The 21,158-nt window shown below is 46.0% G+C and overlaps 1 protein-coding gene across 1 annotated transcript in view; it reads right to left on the bottom strand.

Annotated features, from left to right (window-relative positions):
- Window positions 1–8,550: 8,550 nt before the first annotated feature.
- The window catches only part of OLFM1 (olfactomedin 1), a 31,004-nt gene continuing 18,396 nt past the window's right edge, over window positions 8,551–21,158 (bottom strand). The window contains 8 exon segments of the mRNA XM_032232846.1: window positions 8,551–9,622; window positions 9,625–9,648; window positions 9,651–9,734; window positions 9,737–9,782; window positions 9,784–10,206; window positions 11,792–11,898; window positions 16,101–16,320; window positions 20,761–20,916. Coding sequence (XP_032088737.1) covers window positions 9,537–9,622; window positions 9,625–9,648; window positions 9,651–9,734; window positions 9,737–9,782; window positions 9,784–10,206; window positions 11,792–11,898; window positions 16,101–16,320; window positions 20,761–20,916 — 1,146 coding nt within the window. The 3' untranslated portion in view covers window positions 8,551–9,536.

Genomic DNA, 21,158 nt, shown 5'->3' with positions numbered 1-21,158 from the left:
AGAAAATCCATTAAAATTTCCCCCAAATGTCAAGCCATCTATTTTAACCTTTGTCAGATAAACCAATTTAATATTTGTTCCCTTCGCTCCCAACGGCCTTAATTTCTAATCCCTTCAAATAATATCCAAACACTTGGGGTCCCGCCCTCTGTTTGTCTCTTCTCACAAAATCACAGACAATCTTCACAAATCTCTTTTATAAATCCAATATACCCCTGATGGCGAACCCAAGGCATGTGTGCCACAGGTGGCACGCAGAGCCATTTGTTAGGGCACGCGAGGCGTTGCCCTGTCAGCTCCAGTGTGCATGTGGGCACTGGCCAGCTGACTTCGGCCTTCATATTCGGCCTTTTTTCATCCTCCAGAAGCTTCCCTGAAGCCTCTGGAGGGCAAAAAACAACCCAATGCGCAAACCAGACTTCTGGTTTGCGCGTTTGGTGGTTTTTCGCCCTCCTGAAGCCTCCTGAGGGTCCCCGGGAGGGCGGGGAGGCTGTTTTCGCCCCCCAGGCTCCTAGAAAGCTTCTGGAGCCCTGGAAGGGCTAAAAATTGCATGCAAAAAGCAGCGGTCGCACATGCATACACGGCGTCACGCGTGCATACGTGGCAGATGGGGGTCACATACTTAGAATTATTGGTGTGGGCTCGCCCGTGTATGATCCCCTGCACTCCCCCCACTTTTGGCACGTGATGGCAGAAAGGTTAGTCATCACTGCAATATACAAAGCCATTCTCCTAGTCCAGGAGTCGGCAAACTTAAACACTCAAAGAACCATTTGGACCCATTTCCCACAGAAAAGAAAACACCAGGAGCCACAAAGGTCCTAACCGGAAGCCCCCTGTTCAATTCTGGAGCTGACCGGAAGTTCAGTTCCCCCACCATAGAGTCTCCTTCTAGTGCTGTGTACTTTTTCCTCTACCTGTCGTAACTGGAAGCCCTATCAATTGTGGAGACAACTGGGAAACCCTCCCCTTGCCAGAGAGTCTTCTCCTGGCGCACTGTGCTTCCCCCCCCCACAAGAAGCTCCTCTCAAAAGGAGCCATAGCAGAGGGAGGAAAGAGCCACATGCGGCGCCAGAGCTGCAGTTTGCTGACCCCTGTCCTAGTCTATGATTTGCGTTTCCTTTTTTGTGATTTCCTTTGTTTTATTTTCCCATATGCTTCTTGTAGCTTGTCATTTTAAATTTTTATTTCTGTCTTGTCTAATAAACCTGTTCCCATTCCAGAGCCTTGATACAGTCTGTCAATATGAAAGAGTCCTTTAACATGAATTTTTGAGTCCATTGTTTACAGATCTCCCTCAATGCATCCAATGTTTCATTTTCTGCAGGTGTCCTCTAGTGTCCAGTCTTCAAAGTCCCACTTCATCATATTGCTTTGCTTCAAATGTAAAAAAAAAAATTGAATATTTTCTCGATTGGAAGGATTTGTATACCGGTAATCAATTTCAAATTTTATTAAACCCATTTAGATCCTTAATCCATTTATAATTTTATAAAATCAACAAAACATTCTTCTTCTGCTAATTAAAAGAGATCATTTTATAAATGGTTAAACACATAGTTAAAACTATGGATTGAAGGGAAGTCACCCAGGGAGTTCTATAAAAACTTATCTCTTGCAGAGAGTTTCAATATTTAAAAAATAATAAAAGGTTTAGCCATTTGATTTCATTTCACCAAACTGACAGAGGTAGTTAAATTAACTTAATTAGAGAAAAAAATAGAATATTTATCTGTGGTTGACTGAAAATTCTTTACGTTTATATAAAACAGAACAAAATGCACTTATAGTTTGGGGTGTTTATAGTTAGAAACAAAATGGATAATAGAAAGAAGAAGAATGTTGCACAGAGATGACACACTGCTTATGGAAAGATGGTTTGTTTATATTTTAAAGATTGAAATAAATAAAAAACTTTATATTTTTTAAAAAGTGAGCTTTTCTTTGTAATAATAGTAGGAGATAACTTTATAACTTCTACAGATATTTGCTGCAAAAGAAATTTAAAACTTCTTTTTATTCTTTCTTTCTGCACGCTTAGATTCTTTTCTTCTTTCTTTTCTGCTTTTACTTGTTATTAATTTTGTGTTCTTTATAAACATTTAATAAAGCTTTTGTGCTCTTTGTAAAGCTTTAATAAAAATATTTTTAGAAAGTAATAAAAGTTACTTCAAAGGAGATTAAGAAATGAGAATCATCCAAATCTTGAGTTATTAAGGGCTACGTTTCTATAAACTTAGATGCAATTCTTCAACTGCCAACTGCTCAGCTCAAGAGTTTACTGCAAATACGTCTATTCCTGCAGTTTACTCATAAAGAGCAGCTGTCCAAAGTACTTTTGGCCTATCTCATGATCTTTCCTTACTCTGAAGAGATTTTGCTGGTCTGAACCCTGCATCCAACTACATATTTTAGTCATGCTATTATCCCCGTTTTTCAGGACAACTTCAGTTCACTATAAAATCCTAGAATTTAAGGGACCTTGGAGATCTTCTAGCCTAACCCCTTGTCCAAGGTAGGAGTCATCAAACAACGGTTGTCCAATCTTTTCTTGAAAACTTCCAGAGATGGAGCACCCACGACTCTAGGAAGTGAGCTGTTTTATTAATTGTTCTTATTGTCAAGAAATTTTCCTTAGTTCTTCTTGGTCCCAGCTTGGATCTCTCTCTCATAATCTTCCATCCAGCAATTCTTATCCTGTCCTCAGGAGTTTTGGAAAATAAGTCAACCCCCACTTTCCTGGAGTAGCCCTTCCAAGATTGGATGAGGGTTATCATGTCACCCTTAATCCTTCTCTTCATTAGGCTGGACCTACCAAGTTCCCTTAACCGTTCATCATACAGTTTAAGCTCCAGACCTTTTGTTCCTCTGCTCTGCACACTTTCTAGGGCCTCAGCATTTATTTATTTTGTATCCTAGCGACCAGAACTGTATGCAATATTCCAAATATGGCCTTCCCAATGTGGTATACAGCAGTGTTATTATGTCTGTCTGTCTGTCTGTCATCTATCTATCTATCTATCTATCTATCTATCTATCTATCTATCATCTATCTATCATCTATCTATCTATCATCTATCTATCCATCACCTCTATCCATCCATTCATTCAATTTGTTTGCAGCCCATCTAACTGCGAGGCAGACGTGGGTTCCTACTGGCTCGGCCCGCTTCGGCCAAACCGGTAGTGGTATGGGGGCCTGGGTTGCCTGGAACAGGCAGTGACCGAGGCCTGCCATGCCCCTGACCGGTTCCCCGGGCGGCGCCATTGGTGCCGCCATCTTGTTTTAAGTTCTGCCCATGTGCAGAACAGTTTTAATTGAACTATGCATGCGCATGCAGCACGCATCCTGGAGCACGTGCGCATGAGTGAACCGGCAACCAAGGCCGGTTGGAAGCCACCCCTGCTGCGAGGTGATTCTGGGCAGATTACAACATTAAATATAGTCAGTGTTTCTTTCTGTAATCTATCAGGGCAACCTGATCTACCAATTATGGGATGGAGCAAACCGCTTCGCTTTCACCTTTCAGCCCCAATCCAGGAGCCTTTTCATACAGTTGCTTTCAACATTAAAAACAATAAAACCATAAAAACGTGTCTATAATTAAGCACCAAGAAATACGAGGGGATAATATGGATTATAAGACTAAAACAGGGAAGGGAAGAGGCAGAATGTACAACGGGGGAGGTGGGATCTGCTATTGGTCAATCAATTACCTGTAGGATTATGCTCCCCCATTGGGTCTCTAAGCCAACGTTTGGCTCCTATGGAAGGTCAGGAGGCTGGAAGCCCATCTCATCTCAGGGAGCAAGGCTCTTCTCTTGGACCCTGCCGGCCAGAATTCCCTGATCAACAAGGTCTGGTGCATGAACCGCAGGTTGGATCTCTCTCACAGATTACTTCTTGTCCTGCCTCGGGAGCTTTGGAGAATAGCTCAGCTCCATCTTCCCTCTGACAGTCTTCAAATATTGGAAGCCTGCTACTGTTGTGGCCTGCCAGCAGAACTGGTGGCAGACTGAGGCAGTGAGGAGGTTGGGAGGAACATGGACACGTCCTGGAGTCTGGGGAAGGCTCCAATGAGGGCTCTGCATGGAAGGAAGAGTTGGGGCCAGGGCCGTCCCACAGTTATCAGCTGCCTTCGGACTCAGAGATCAGTGGGGCAAAAGAACAGCTGGAGCCTGTTCCCGATGTGCGCATGCGCAGAGTTGCCAGCTAAGGAACAAGGGCCGACTCGGGAGTAAAGGCACAGGGGGACAGTGAATGGCCCCTCCCATAGGGATTAAAAGAGGAGCGAAAGGGGAGGGGAGTTTGCAGGAGACAATTAGTTCAATTCATTCGGGTGAAGATCTGTTCCTGACTTCTTGCCAAGGAATTGCTGCTACAGCATGGAGTTTGGAAGGTATCGGCCTGGCAGCTCTCCAAGCCAGAGGAAAGGTCTGTAGCTGTGAAATCTCATGAAAAACTTTGCTGGAGAGGAATTCTCTTTAACCTAAATAAAAGGGGTTTTATCGGGATGAGGAGTCGGCTTCGTGCTCTTTGAGAGGCCTAGGTCAGAACAGTTATCATGTCACCCCATTCCTTCTTTTCATTGCACTAGAAATATATCATTCCCCCAATTGTTCATCATTATAGTCCAGCGTCGGTGTTTTTGCACTTCTCTTTCCAAGATCCCAACACTTTTTGTGGGGTTGTGGTAACCAGAACTAGACACAGTATTCCACGTGTGGCCTCACTAGTGCAGTATAGAGTGCTACTATCACATGGATTAATGCTCTCCCTCTGTTTATGCAGCCTAGGACTGCTTGCCTTTGTGACAGCTATGAAATACTCTGACTCACACTTAAGCAATGATCCATTAGATACCTCTCACAGTGCTACTGTTGAGCCAGATCCTGCCTAATTCTGTACCTGTATGCCTGTGTTTTCTTGTCTAAATGCAAGACATTAGTTTTCTTATCACTGGGACTGCATTTTTGGATAGGGCCCAATGCTTAAGTTTGCCAAGATCCTTCTGAATCTGTGAGTCTATCTGCAAAGTGTTGGAAATTTCCTGCAGCTATGTGTCACCACAAATTTGATGAGTTCTCCCCAGGCCCCACATGTAGGTTAATTATGAAGATGTTGAAAAGTACTAAGACAGAATCTTGGGGAACCTCACTGCAAGCTTCTCTCCATGGAGATGTAGCTCCATTAAGGACTCACACTGCATGTGGTTGTCAGCCAGTTGCAAATCCAATTAATAGTGATGCTGTCTAACATTTTTTCCTATCTTACCCGGAAGTAGACTGTGGTCTACTTTGTCAAATGCTTTACCAAGTATACTATATCCACAGCATTTCCCTGGTCCCTAACCTACTCACTTTATCAAAGAAGGCAGTAAAGCTTGTCTGGCCTGATCTGATTTTTAACAAACCATGCTAGTTCCACTAATTCTCTTGTTCATTCTAGATGCTCACAAATCTGCTCCTTGTGAAAATATCTACAGACCGCTCACATTCTGGACATAAATTGTTTCAACTCCTACCCTCAAAATGACGTTTGTAGGGCATTGCCACACCAGAACAACTAGACACAAGGACAGTTTTCCCCGCATGCCATCACTCTGCCTAAGCAACTTAATTCCCACAACACTGTCAAACTATTTACTAAGACTGTATACTATTCTTCTCATCCTTCCTATTACCCATCCCCTTTTTTAATTATTATAAACTTGTTGCTTGCATCTTTAATGATTTAAATTGTTTTATTTAGTTTCCTAGTATGATTGATTGATTATTTAGTATCCTATGGCTATCACAAGTGTTGTATCTTATGATTCATGATGAATGTATTTATGACTATGATGATGATTTATCACATATCTTTGAGAGTACACTGAGAGTTTATGCACCAAAGACAAATTCCTTGTGTGTCCAATCACACTCGGCCAATAAAGAATTCTATTCTATTCTATTCTATTCTATCTATTCTATTCTATTCCTATTCTATTCTATTCTATTCTAATGCTACTCCACTCCACTTCACTTCCCCATTCCATTCCATTCCATTCCATGCCTTATCTTGTCCAGGATTCTCTTAGATATTGCTGTCAAGCTGATTGGTCTGTAGTTTTCTGGATCCACTTTTACCCCTTCTTGAGATTGAAATAACATTAGTCTTTCCCAGTTCCCCCATGGTTCAGGAGCTCTGAAGACTTTGTTCAGTGGTCTGAGATTATATCTGCAGCCCTTCAGTACCTGGAGAGGAACCATCTGGTCCAGGAGACCTGACCTTCTCAGAGCAGTCATGTCCTTACCCAAAGAACAAGGAGGTATTCTCCCAATTGCCTTGACCTAAGGACATTGTTTGTCTGTTGTCCCTCATTGCCCCATTATCATTCCATTGCTGCACTTGTCTTCACGGCAGTTAAATGGGACCTTGGAGCTAAAAGGATCAAGGAAGAATGGTTTGATACCAGTTGACCGATGGTGACGCCTGTAACTTTCCAGGCTCGACAGCAGCTGACCAGCTGGAGGGAACTGCGTTACGGTTCATTATTGCAGAGTAATAATGAGAGCTGCTAATTAAATTATTTCTAGTGGAACAATTCTTTGCTTTTTAGTAAAAGAATACTGTATGGACATTTTAGTCATGGACACCTACTTGATAATCCAGCATAGCTTTTGTTAGGTAAAGGTAAAAGTTCCCCTCACACATCTGTGCTAGTCGTTTCCCGACTCTAGGGGGCGGTGCTCATCCATTCAAAGCCGAGAGAGCCAGCGCTGTCCAAAGACGTCTCCGTGTCATGTGGACGGCATGAGGTCAACGCCGAAGGTGCACGGAACGCTGTTCCCTTCCCCCACCCAAAGCTGGTCCCTATTTTTCTACTTCCATTTTCTACGTGCTTTCGAACTGCTAGGTTGGCAGAATCTGAACCAGTCACGGGAGCTCACTCCATTACACCGCACTAGGCAAGTGTGTGTGTTTGTGTGTGGTTTGTATATGTATATATATGTGGTGTGTGTGTGTGTGTGTGTGTGTGTATGTATGTATGCAGTTATGTATGCAGTTCGAATCCATAGCGCCGTTGTAACAGAGTGAGCTCCGATTACTTGTCCCAGCCTCTGCCAACCTAGCAGTTCTAAAGCACCTAAAAATGCAAGTAGAAAAATAGGAGCCACCTTTGGTGGGAAGGTAACAGCGCTCCGTGCGTTGAGTCATGCCGGCCACATGACCACGTATGTATGATGGATGGCCATATACAGAGTGAATGGATAGACGGATTGAATGGATCTGTCTGTCTGTCTGTCTATGTATCTATCTATATCAATCAATCTATCATCATCTCTCTCTCATCTAGCTCATTATCTATCTATCTATCTATCTATCTATCTATCTATCTATCTATCTATCTATCTATCACCTCTCTCTCCTCTAATCTGTCTCATCTATCTCTCTTTCTATCATCTCTCTTATCTCTCATCCATCCATCCATCCATCCATCCATCCATCCATCCATCCATCATCTATCATCTTTCTCTCTCATCTCCCTATATCTATTTTATTATCTATCTATCTATCATCTATCTATCTATCTATCTATCTATCTATCTATCTATCTATCTATCTATCTATCTATCTATCTATCTAATCTCCCTCCGCCCCCTTCTCTCATCTATCTCTAGCTAAAGCCGTGGAAGCTCGGTGGTTTAGAATGCAGTATTGCAAGCTAACTCTCTGCTCACTGCCCATAGTTTGATCCTGACCAGCTCAAGACTGACTCCACCTTCCGTCCTTTAGGTCAGGTCAGTTAAATGAGGACCCAGATTGTTTTGGGGGGGGGGGCAATAGGCTGCAAACTGCTTAGAGAGGGCTGTAAAGCACTATAAAGTGGTATATAAGTCTAAGAGTTTGGCACTATACAGTCAACATCTTTTATGCACCTTTAACTTCCTCCCCTTTTTCTGAACTATGGCAGTTGGATTTTAAAAAACTATAAAATGTTAAGGTCCCCCTTTCAAATGCTTAACGGATCCATTTAGTTACTCTTTTTAAAGAAAACTGTTGATAATTTTTAGTCATTTGTAACCAGCTTTGGCCTCCGGTATGTGACCACAGTGCCCTCAAAGGGGCAAAGCATCAGCAGCTGGGCTGGCATACCCTGAGTCCCCCCCCTTCCCCCCCCCCCCGGCCAAAATGTTAGCAAAGGGGCTGGGATTTCACAGCTGCCCTCAAATCCCTTCAGGAAACTTTCATTTTGATTAGATTGGAGTTCTTCTTTATCTTAGAGCAAAGCATATTTATTATTTGCAACATTTCAAAGGGCACTGCGATTTGAAAGATGCAGCATAGAAATATTTAGTCAATCTGCAATGCAAGGAAGGCCTTGTACAAAAACCCAAAATGTACAGATTGTGTCCGTTATGTTTACACCATTATACACAGAGGAAAGTTCAAATATCATCGAATTTGGAGGAAAGTGAAAGCTCGTCTATTTGTAAATTTCTGTTGCTTCTGAATCTCCTTCCAGACATTCGTTGCTCGTCTACGACATAAACACAGGACTTTTCTTAAGATATGAAACTTTCATTTATTAATTCAAATGACGTTGTTGCATTACAACATTCATTGCATAAACTTGGACATATAAAGTTTCCAACTCTGGTTAATAACAGCCATTTAGGGTACAAGTTATTGGTTGGATACATGTTCAAACAAATATTTGGGTACAACATCTTGTCAATAGTACATACCTTTTTTTTACTTTTTTGTGTATTTTATAGCTACTAAAGACACAGTTCCATTAGCTACTTTGGGTCTCAGAACAGTTCATCTAAAGGGGACAGAAAGCACAGAAAAGGGGAGAGGGAGAGAGGGGGGGGTGGAAGGAGGGAGGGAGAGAGAGGGGGGAGAGAGAGGGAGAGAAGGAGGGATGAGTTGCTAGCTGTAATGGTTATACAATCTTTACACACAACTCTCTTTTCATTAAAAAAAAGAATCAAACTCTGCTAGTGTGAATCAACTGTACGCTGTCAAACAACCCCCAGACATTCATCGCCACTCTCTGTGATGTAGGGAAGTGTCCATGCAACACATCAAGAAGAAAACAAAGGCAAAAAGAAAAGAAAAGAGGGGGAACAAGAAGCCCAGGTAACCCCTAAGGAATGTCCAACAGTCATTGCCTTTCATCGCACTCTGTAACTACAGCTCTGCTATTGGAACATAGATTTTGGGGGGGGGGGGGGACAACCACCCAGCTCCACCCTGAAAAGTGGCTGGAAAGTATTTTTCAAGTGCAGTTCCAGCTGCAAATGAGTAGCATGTTTTTTTATTATTATTTTTCCTGTTGTTTGATAATAGTAGTTTGACATTTGAGAGGTTAAGTTCTCATCTTGCAGTTTTAACTCGGTCTCATCCTCTCTGTTTCCAGTCTGGCAGCTGCTCCGTTTTGAAACTCCCCTTTTGATTTGTTTAAGTACGTGTCCCTGACAGCCGTCGGCTCTCGGGGTTGCTGTGCGTGAAGCCTTCAGTCCCATCGCTGCACCCCCCAAAAGGACTACAACTCGTCAGACCTGATGACGTGGAAAAGGGTGACGTTGTAAAGTATTTGGTGGCCATTGTTCCACGCATAGAGGGCTCGGCCTTAGGGTTGTAGTCCAGCATGGAATGTGGGAGTATTTGTTTAGGAACGGGATGTCTATGTACTCGTAAGTGGAGCTGTTGGTCTGGTAAGCGTAGGTCACCTTGGTCCCTCGGAGTAGCCGTTGGTGACGTACAACGTGCCGCAAATGATGAAGCCTTGCGCCGGCACTGCGCTTGGGGTAACTTGTGTTCCAGGTCTGAAGGCTCTGCAGGGTGTTGGGGTCCAGCTTGCTGATCACAATGTTCCCCGCGTTTTGGTTGGTGGCGTAGACGGCCCACAGCCCGTTCTCGTCCACCATGAGGTCGATGTCTGAATGGCCACCCCAGGCGTAATGGTAGACATTGTTGTAGCCGGCGTAGTCCAAGCTACGGGTTTTGAGGATGGTCTCCGTTTTCAAGTCGAACCGGATGATGTGGCTTTGGTATTTGTTGAAATAAATGGAGCCGTTGTAGACCACTTGGCCGGTGCCAGACCACGGGTGGGGAAGGCGGTGAGAGGTGAAGTTATCCGTGTTCATGAAGTCCGACATGGATTTGTACTCGCGGACAAATCGGTTGTTGTGATAACTGTCCATGTACCAGACCTAGGGAAGGGCAGCAGAAGACAGAGAAGCCAAGAGCATTAAAAAATATCTATCCATCTAACGGTTCTGCCATCAAAAGTCAGCAGCTGAGCTTTCTCTAATCTGGGGCCCTCCAACTGTGGGACTACAATTCCCATCTGCTCCAGTCACCGTGTGATTTCACCAGTTGTGAAGTTTAACATCCAACACACACAGAATGTGGTGGCAATGGATAAATACATGAATCACATATAGCCTTTTGAAAGGCCACCTGAGACATATCACATTATAGGACAAATTTAATAAGGTCAACAAGCTGCATTTCTTTCAAAGTTCCCCATAACTTCTATGAAGAATGCAGGTAATGAGACAGTGGTCAGAGTGCAGTACTGCAGGCTCCTTCTGCTGACTGCCGGCTGCCTACAATTTAGCAGTTCAGTTCTCACCAGGCTCAGGGTTGACTCAGCCTTCCATCCTTGCGAGGTGGGTAAAACGAGGACATCCATCATGCGATGGGCCTCTGGGGTTCTGCAAAGCCCTTTGCTCTTTCTGGGGCCGTGCAAAATGGACTGTGGCTCACAGAGAACCCACCGACCTCCTGAATGAGTGGAGTTGTGCTGGTTTGCCAATAACAGAAAAGGGATCCGCTCTCTCAAGGACTCTTACGAACCAGAACTTACAGAGATAATGGAAGTTCAGTTCAATGAGAGGACCGGGGTAAAGAGTTCAGCACTTGACAGAGACTTGCTAGGGGCTGCTGTCTTCAGCTGGTCCTCCATCTTTTGTCTGCCACCCTTTGAGATGTGGCAGGAACGATGAACCAGAATTAGCTGGAAACAGGTAGAACAATATGGCCCCACCCTGGAGGCGAGCATCGCAGCGGCAAGCCCCTTAATCTCAACTGTACCTCCAGCGAGGAGGGGACGAGGCAAGGAAGGCCTCTGGCCTCTGCCCCCCCCCCCCTTGAAGGCTGGCTGCTAGCTTCTCCTACAAGCCAAGATGGGTCAGTGTGAATGACCGAGGGCAGCAGCATTCCCAGGGGGTTTGGACAATGAAGCTTCTCTCCTGGGGAACAATATTCTTGTCCAAGCCTCACGGTTGTGGACAGTGAGGAGGTTGGGGAGGAACCTGGGCTAGTCCTGGGGGCTGAGGGAAGCTCAGGCAAAGGCTCTGCGTGGGAGGCAGAGAGGGGAGCTAGACAGCATTGAGGTGGAGGAACAGCTGGAGCCTGTTCCCAGTGTGCGCATGCGCAGAGCTGCCAGAAGACAAGAACAACCAAGAAAGCAGGGTCAGTTTGGGAGTAAAGCCACACCTTGGAGGTGATTGGCCCCTCCCAGAGGAAACAAAAGAGGAGCAAAGGGGGAGGGGGATTTTGCAGGAAACAATTCGTTCCTTCGATCATTTCAAGAGTGGAAAGTTCTGTTTGTGGCTATAAGAGACTCTGGGCCAAGCATTACCTTGCCCTGCGTTTGGAAACTAGTTATCTGGCAGCTCTCCAAGCGGGATAAGGTTTGTGTGGATAAACATTCCTCTGAAAGGAAGCCTGGGTCAGAACACTTATTGCCCTGTTCACAGCATCTAAGGCAGGCAGGAGAAACGACCCTACCTTGCTTTCACCCTCGGGAGCCAAGGGGTCCGTCATCCAGGAGCCGAACCTTGAACCGGAGGTCTTTACGGTGATGGGATCGCTTATTGCAGTCAATTTCCCACACGCTGCAAGATAGTGGAACACAACAATAGTAAGAAAGTCCTGCAATTCCCTCCCCACCCCCCACCTTATGGCCTGCATCATCCTGGGTCAAAAATGTGCAGATTGTCTTGTCCTGGGAAAGAGGCTTCTGGTGTTTTCTAAATCAGATCTGCGATGCTTTCCCATTTCTTTGGGTGATAGTTTTGAGCTCAGAGTATTCTTAGCTAGCCAGAAAAATGGCTGAGATTCTGAAACAAGTGAATTGGGGGAGGGGAGATTGCATAGTTGTAGGATGTGCTGTTGAGGAACTCTTGGTGTGCACAGAGAACCCATTGATAGAGGAAAATAGCTGCCTCCTTGTATAGGTAAGAAACAAAGCCAGGACAGCTGCTGCTTGCCATGGAATAGAGGCGAATCTGTGCAGAATAACAAGAGCTGAAAGGGAATTTGGAGGTCTTCTAGTCCAGCCCATTGTTTGAGCAGGAGACCCTACACTGTTTCAGACAAGTGGCTGTCCAGTCTCTTCCTAAAAGCCTCCAGTGATGGAGCACCCACAACATCTGGAGGAACCTGTTCCACTGGTTAATTGTCCTCACTGTTAGGAAGTTTCTCCTTAATTCCAGGTTGTTTCTCTCCGTCATTCAATGTCTATGGAGATTCTCAGTCATCCAGGTCATGGTTGTCCCAATGGTGCTTTTTCCCCCCAAGAGGCAACTGTATTTTGACACCGATAAACCTCCAAGTGGCCTCAAGGACCCTCTAAAAGGATGCAAATGACCAGCTGTCTGCAAGAAGTATAAATCCTTCCATTCTCCACCATCCAGTCAGAGCTGAAGATGAGAAGTGAAACATTTTCAAACAAAACCCAGAAAGTCCAGTTGCCTCTTGGGGGAAAAAGGCACCTTTGGGTCTCTCCTTGGTTAGATTCCATCCATTGTTTCTTGTCTTGCTTTCTGGTGCTTCGGAAAATAGATTGACCTCCTCCTCTTTGTAGGAGCCTATCCAATATTGGAACCTACAGGTAGCCCTAGAATTACAATGGTTCATTTAGTTCTCTGCCCCTCTGTGGCTTCTTTGCTTTCTGGTCAGAAAAAGGTCCTGGGGAGAAGTCCTTCTGGTTGCCGAGAGGAGGCCACAGGCGGCTGGATAGAAGAAGCCGCAACAAAAGGCAGGACTTGTCTTTGGTGCCTCCTTCCAAACAGGTGCAAGACCTCCACACTCCATCAAAGAGATCCTTGCCCAAAGTGTGCCCTTCACAAAAGGTTAGCATCACCAAATGCCAGAAATGGAAGGCAGAAGACCACCCGGCCTCGGTCTGAAAGCCTCCCTTGAAAGTGAAACTCGCCACTTCTGGAGAGCAAGTTCTTCATTTCGAACATAGGGACAGCTATACTTTATAGATTTCAAATATGATTTTAAATGTTTCCTTCAATGGAAGCCGGCAGCTATCAAGGAATCTCTCGTGCATGTCCCCTTCACAAGGGGACCTGTTCCATCTCAGCAGCCATGCACAAAGAGAGATGCTTTCATACATCTGTTGGGATGTATGACATCTTCTAGTATGACATCACCTCATGCACAATCAAGAGCAGAAAGCTGAATTATTAATGTATTTGGTCTTAGACATTAGGATTTGATAGCTAAATTCAGCTTTGTAGCAATTAGGAAGAACTGCATCATATTTCTGAAGACTCAGAAATATATAAGGCCCAATTCACAATCATATAGATATCTGTTGGGCATCTAATTACAATTTGCTAAAAGCTACCACATTGAGAAGTGACCAATAATTATTATGGACTCTGCTTTCGGATTAAAAGAACTTCTCCATCTTTCTATCTTATCAGGAACGTCTCTCCAATAAATAAATAATAATTGTAAGTTCCTTGGATCTCAGATGAGTTGACAAAGACCCATCATGGTTTTGAGAGTTTCTGTTTATCCCATGCTTGAGAAAAATGGGCTCCACCAATTATGGATTGCTGTTAGAACAACAGTCCAAGAAATGATGTTTTCAGTGGGAATGGATAGGTGAACGTTGACACATAATATAATAAGTTGCCATCCATGGATTAGAAGACCTCCAAGTCCCTTCCAACTCCGATGGGCTATGATGCTATGATTCTATGATTCATTTGGGGCTATCCAGTCTTGAAAGTGAAGTGGCAGCTCTCTGGAACCAATCTGGGGGTTGTGGTAAGAGATATATATTCCCTCTCTGGTGTCAGCAAGATCTATAAAAAGTTGTGGAATCTGGTCTGATTTTTAACTTATCTTTAACAAGCAATTGATGTAAAATTCAACACTGGAGATTGTTAAAAAGGGATGGACAATTGTTTGTCTGAAATGGTGTAGGGTTTCCTGTTTGAGCAGGGGTTGGACTAGAAGACCTCCAGGGTCCCTTCCAACTCTGTTATTCTTTTGTATCTGTAACCTTTAAATGGGCAAAACCTTTTGAACCAATGTATCTCAATGGGCTAGCTATCTGGGACCGATGACTTTAGTGGAATAGAAATTTGGCCAACATTCTAAAACTGCTGTGAATTTTAAACAATTATAATTTTACCATCAGCATTTGATGGCATAATACAAAATGTCGTACAATGTTTCCTGTGGTCCCACTTCCGGTGTTTGTCTGTGCTATAGGTTCAGCGGGGGTACTTTCAAGGCAGATGCACTCTCTGAACTTTAAAAGAACTTTTGAGTACATTGGAAGTTCTGCCCCGAGAATTCTGATAAGGGGTCACATTGAGCTTGGCTGGTGAACCACACAGTAAACTGTACTTCATAGGGGCTTCCCACCTCCAAGAAAGTACCAGAAAGGGAAAAGATCGCCTGCCATCTCTACCTACTTACCTGGCATAAACCTTCGCAATACTTAAGGCTTAGTTCTGATTGAGCTTTGGTGGCATTGTATCTCTACAGGTGCTGCTTTCCTGTTCTGGCCCACAACCTCAGTGATATCCAGCAGAACTGGAAATCCCATGCAGGAGGCCCACTGGAGATCATTTAGCTCGCTTGATTTCTGGCAAGAAAGGCTCTGTCCCTCCCCTGATCCATTTAATGGGACATTTCCCCTCGAGGAGAGAGATATGTCAGCTAGTCCTGGCACAGACCCTGCCCCACAACTCTGGAACGTTGCCCTGTCTTTCCCAACGGAGCCCTGGGTGTTGGACCGAGGCTTTCCAAGCAGTGGATTCCCAAGTCAGCCGTGATCCTGTTTCTGGGGAGGTGGGATCACAGAGAATCTGAGAGAGTCTGAGGGAGACGGGCACTTTGGAACTATGAATGTAAGAAGTACAGTAGATCAATAACTAAATAGGCCTCCCAGTCACCCCCAAAACTTGGGGATTTCATCGCCCAAGAAGTCAGGGTGGCTTCACCAGGTACACTTCAGAGGGCTTCTTGAGGTTGCAGCAGGGCAGTGGTTTTAATGATGGGTGTTTATGTTTGCAGCCAGTGTATTAATCTTATCTCTGCATTCCCCCCCCCCCACACACTGGTAGCTCTTTGGAGCCTTGTTTTTTGTTCTTGTTTAGATGTTTAGCCGGAGATTTACTGCTGACGGTTGTTTTAGAACAGCAGGATAGAAAAACAGGGCTGGCAACAGTATTTAGACTCCGGGACTTGCTGGGTTTGGAATCTTGGCTTGTGACACCTGGACCCTTCCCAAGCCAGCTAAAAGAGGTAGATGTGAGCTTGCATGGAGCCCAAGATCTCAGTTTCCACATATTTTTCCTACCCCTTTTGGTCAGCAGTGTCTCATCACCCTCCCTTCCCCATGCACATTCCAAATTGAAGGTTACTGCCACTATGGTCCTCCTGAAAAGATCTCCCCCCACAAGGTTGCCCTTGGGTGGCAGAATGGCCCTGAATCTTCCATCCATCCGTCGTCCGTCTGTCCATCCATCCTCTCTGACGTGTCTTGCCCATTTGTCTCCCCTGACCTCTCCCTTACGGGGGACTCAACCCAAGGGCCACAGGGGCTACTTCCTCTGCCCCCCCACCCCAGGTTGGCAGGCTTGAAGTGGGGCCCTCTGGGAGCCGGGGCTGAACTCTGCTGTGGCAGGGCACTGACTGAGTTTGGGGTGGGGCGGGTCATGGGGTGAGGAAGGCGGGGGAGGGCCCATCCCTGCAGTCCCTGGCCAGCCCGGGTGCCCGGTGGGAGCAGAACAGCCCAGAGGGTGAGGACACCCTGCCCCTCGGGGGCCGGTGCGTCTCCTACCTAATTTCTGCATGCATGCCCGCAGCCTCTCTTCAAGATTTGAGACTCTGCTCTGGAGCTCTTCGTAGTCAAAGGCGCCAATTTCCTCCTGGAGCTCGTTCAGAACCGACGTCAGGTTCTGCACCTCCTCTTTAAACTGCAAAACCAATTTGGCATCGGCCTTGTACTCCTCCAAGACTGGGATCAAGGGCCTAAGCTCCTCCATTTTCGCTTTTATCGCCTGCAAGGTTAAAATAAGCTTGGTTTTCAGTGCTCTGCGCGCAAGAGCCCCCCGCCCACCCAGCCCCTCCTCTCTCTGCACTGGGCTGCTGCTGCTCCCTTCGGGGTGCACCACAAAGGCCGCCGTCATTACTATCATTAATGTTTGTGGGGAGCGTGGAAACTCAATGGGAGAATAGATATAGATATAGATATATGCATATATTAAACAGTCTGAAAAACACCATCTTATTTGGGAAAAAAGGCCTTTATTTGATTTTTTTTCTGTTTTTAGAATGCAACATCTTAAGGTTACATGCTTCGGTCACATACACAAATTCTTTTTTTTTTATCTTTTCCATAAAATAATGATGATGATCAGGAGGAGGATAATAATAATAAGAAGAAGAATAACCAACGCATGACAAGGAGTTCCAAAAACTAGTGGATGAAATGTGATTTCTACAAGTTCCATGCAAAAGACAAGCTTTCAGCGGAAGTGATGCTGGGAAGGGCGGGAATTGGAAAGAAAGAAAGAAAGAAAGAAATAAACAAAGCAGAACCAGAGAAGAAAGGACCAAACTCAAAGGGGGTGGGGTAGGGGGTGGAGGGAAAGCTCTCTGCCCTCTCTGTGTGTGTGTTTTTCATGGTTACATGTGGGGTGGGGTGGGGGGGGATGAACACCTTCTTCAGCCAGTGCGACATTGTAAACTTTCTTTTAAGTTAGCCCCTGCAAGCAAGAAGACGAAACGCTGAAGTCCCACAGGGTTTACTCAGAGGTTTAACACAGTTGCATCCCAGCCGTGGCCCTGCTGAGCCACCCCTCCCCAGAGACTCCCTCCCCCCCCACCCCCAAGGATGATGCACCACTAAAGGGCTTGACGGAGAGACGGGGGATAGGAGCTTCTGGCCATCCCCCCCCCCATCCTCTCAGCTGCCTCCCTTGGCATTTGCCGCCTTGGCCTTCACCCAATCCCCCCCCCATTGCCAGGAAGCCCCTCTGCCCTTGTTGACCGCATGGTGGCCCTGCCATGGAAAGGAGGGGAAGCGTCCCCCCTTTCCCAAGATCTCCAAGCAAGGAGGCGGGGCTCCAGGCTGCCAGGGGAAGCTCCCCGGATCTCTGCCTTGGGCCAGGCGCCGCGGGAGACCGCCTCTTTAGCAGGCGGAGGGGGGAGTGGAAAGGGAGCCCGCAGGGCTTCACCTCACTTTCTCTCTCTGCAGGGGAAGGGGATTATGAGGGGACCCCCTGGGAGAGGCGCAAATGATTCTGGGAGAGGAGTCAGCGTTTGTGCCTAGGGTAGCCAAGAAGGAAAGGGAGGGAGGAGGGCGGGAGCCCTGTTTCAATGAAGGCAGAAGCTTCAGCAGGCATCGCCTGGGCAAAGGCAGAGAGAGTCCACACCAACTTCTGCCTCCTGAGCCTGGCAGGCCAAGGTCAAGGGACGATCATGGGAAAATCTTTTGGCTTCTTTGCTTCATTTGCAGTTTTAGTCTTCTCTCCTTCTCTCTCCTCTCTCTTCTTTCTCTCTTCTCTCTCACTACTTTCTCTCTCTCTCTCTCTTGCATCTCTTCTTTCTCTCTCTCCTATCTTTCCATCCCTCCTCTCTCTTCTGTCTCTTCTTCTCTCCTCTTCTCTCTCTCCTTTCTCTTCTTTCTCCCTCCTCTTTCACTCTCTTCTCATTCTCTTCTCTCACTCCTTTTTCTCTCTCTCCTCTCTCTTTTTTCTCTCTCTCCTGCTCTCCACTCTTCTCCTTCCGTCTCTTCTTTTCTCTCCTCTCCTTTCTCTCCTTCTCTCACTCTCTCCTCTTCTCTCCCCTTTCTCTCCTTCTCTCTCCTCTCTTCTTTCTCTCTCTCTCCTCTCTTTCTCTCTCTCTCCTACCTTTCCACTCTCTCCTCTCTCTTGTCTCTTCTTTCTCTCCCCTTTCTCTCCTTCTCTCTCACTCTCTCTCTCCTCTTCTCTCACTCCTTTCCTCTCTCTCCCTCTCCTCTATCTTCTTTCTCTCTCCTCTCCTCTCTTCTTTCTCTCTCTCTCCTGCCTTTCTACTCTCTCCTCTCTCCTGTCTTCTTTTTCTTCCTCCTTTCTCTCTCTCTCCTTTCTCCACTCCCTACTCTCTCACTCTCTCCTCTTCTCTCACTCATTTCTCTCTCCTCTCTCTCTCCTCTCTTTTTCCTCTTTCTCCTCCTCTCACTCTCCTCTTCTCTCTCTCTCCTTTCTCCACTCCCTTCTCTCTCACTCTCCTCTTCTCTGTCTCTCTCCACTCTCTCTTTTCTCTTTCTTCTTTCTCTCCCCTCTCTTCTTTCTCTCTCTTCTCTCTTCTCTCTCTCTGTCTCCTCTGCCTCATTCAATCTGATAAAATGGATCTTGCTCCGCAGGTTCTTTCCAAGGGAAAAGCCTTCACGTGTGGGATGGAGCTGCCTGCTCTTGCATGACTCCCTGGTCTGCAACCTCCCGGGCTTCCTTCCCTCTCCTCCCATCTCCAGCCCTCTGAAGGCCTCCAAGGAAGATGGGTGGCATGGGTGCTGCCACGGTCCAATGCCAAGGGCTTCTCTGCTGTGGAGAAATCACCAGGAGGAGAAACCCTCTTCCCTGAAGAGCACAGAGCCGGAAAGGGCTTCTGATCTATGATGAAGCTGCCACAGCCCCATTTCTCCACCTGGAAACAATTCTGGAAGGCCTTTTCTCCCCCCGCCCCCAAGACTGATTAATTTTGTTTGGAACACCAGCAAATAAAAAGAGGATGCCCTGCCTTTCTCAAAAGCCCCCTCACTCAGCTGAGAATGAGCAAAACGAAAAAGTCTCTTTAGACACACGCATGCACACACACACCTGTTAGGAGTTTCCCTCTAGAGCCTTCCCACCAACCTGTTTCTGCACTGTGGTCAGGGACAGGTTGGGGAAGCCTGAAAAACAGTTCCAGAAAGCACCTCCAGGTCTACAAGTCAAATGATGCTGGACATTGAAAAATAAAAATGAAACAAGCTGAGCAGTTTCATTTGGGGGTGGATGGGCTCTTAATGACCCCGTAATCCCTTGCATCAGGGTAGAGTCAGGGACTGTGTTTACTGGCCGGATGCCCTTCCTATCACCTATGCAGAGTTCACAGCAGATATTTGACTCATTATGCCCAGAGAGAGAAATATCTGCTGCTACCTAGGATCAAACTCACAGCCTCCTGATTGGGGGATGGGGGAGGGGAGAGGGCAGGAGAGCAGTTTCATAATTGAACTAATTCTCCAGAGGAAGGGTGGCCCCTCTTCACTGGGAGCCACCCTTCATTTCAATCCACTGGGACACTGGACAGCCATCTCTGAAGGATGCCTGAATTTAGGGCATTTTCATAGCATTCCATTGGGGGGGGGGGGGTTCCCAAGTACCATCAGAAGACCACTTTGATGAGAAGCTCAGACTGTCCCAGCCCCAGACAGAAAAACCCTCATTTGAAAGAACACGAGGGGCAGGACATTCACACATGACATTCATTCGTAGCTCAAAAGCCATTCGTCAATGGAAGCGCCCAACTGGAGACTCAAAGCCATGGGGATCTTCCCATTTGGCTTCCTACACTGAGCTGGGGGTGGGTTGGGACGTCTCCATGAGTCCCTTCCAGCTTGAGGATTCCATGTATGATATGAAACTCCCAGTGAGATTTCGAAACTGGGAAGGGCCTCTTTCATTCATTACATCAGTTTCATGGACCTTAGCAAATTCCAGACCTGTGCTTTTGTGGGTACGGAGGAGAAAGATCTATTCAAGTTCAGTGAAGGCAGGTGGAGAGATGAAAGATTTTGAGGGACAAAATTTTAGGGGGAGATAGAAAATAAGGTTATTGGCAAAATGTCTATGGAGGTTCTCAATCATCCTAGTTGTCTCAAACATGCTTCTTCCAAAAGGCAAATGGACTTCCTTGGTTTTTCTTCTTCTTTGCCTAGACATTTCAAAGCTTCTTGGGTGAGAAGTGAAATGTTTCCAAACCAAGGAAGTCCAGTTGCCTTTTGGAAAAAGCACCTTCCAACCTGGGTTACTGGGTTTGTGTTTTCCCCCTTTGGAGTCAACTGCTTTAATGACAGCCAAAGGAGTGGATTTTAGCAGGGAAAGTAGATTTAAAATGCTGAGAAGCGGGGGGGGGGGGGGGAATGCAGCCCAACAGTCTGACCCTTGGATTTCAAAAGTCATTCAGTTCATCCCAAGCTTAGGGATTCCTCGATGCCTTCAAAGCAAAGGAAATGGAGGCTTCCTGGAAACTTTCACTGACTGCAGTGGAAATTAAAGTCCATTCTGCCTCTGCTGAGCTTCAGCCACCATTGTTGTGAGCAAGAGCAGTCCTGCAATGGGAGGGGAACCCAACCCTTCTGAGATACCCCCACCCCCCAGTTGGGAAACGGTGCCTAAGAGACCCTCAGCCTTCCCCAAAAATTCTGCCAAGAAGGCACTTCTTTCCTTCCTGGGCCCAAGAGGTCTACTTACCTTAAACTGTCTGGCCAGGTGTTGCTTGTGACTCTCTTCCACTTGCTTGAACTTGGATTCCAAGCCTCTCATCTGATTTTCCATTTTCTCCACATACTGAAGATCCCGTTGAGTTCGCCTGTCCAAGACTTCTATGGACTGGGACATGTTCTGTACCTGTGGAGCAATTGGTGTGAGAGACGGTGGGGGGACCAAGAGAGAAGAAGTCATTAAAGTAAGAGAGACTCAAAGGGGAGGTTGACAAAAGATCTCTTTGCCATCATCAAGGAAATCAAGAGCAGAAATAACAAGTTGCAGCTACCTAGATTTCATTTTAATTGAAGGACGAACTTACTGAAAATAACAATTGTCCAATAGTGGAACTATCTACCTAGGGAGATGTCAGATTTTCCAACTCT

Source organism: Thamnophis elegans, chromosome 16 (genome assembly GCF_009769535.1).
Source record: "Thamnophis elegans isolate rThaEle1 chromosome 16, rThaEle1.pri, whole genome shotgun sequence".
In the NCBI taxonomy this organism is placed as follows: domain Eukaryota; kingdom Metazoa; phylum Chordata; class Lepidosauria; order Squamata; family Colubridae; genus Thamnophis; species Thamnophis elegans.
The sequence above is the reverse complement of the archived record's forward strand: the minus strand, read 5'-3'. Positions and strand labels throughout refer to the sequence as shown.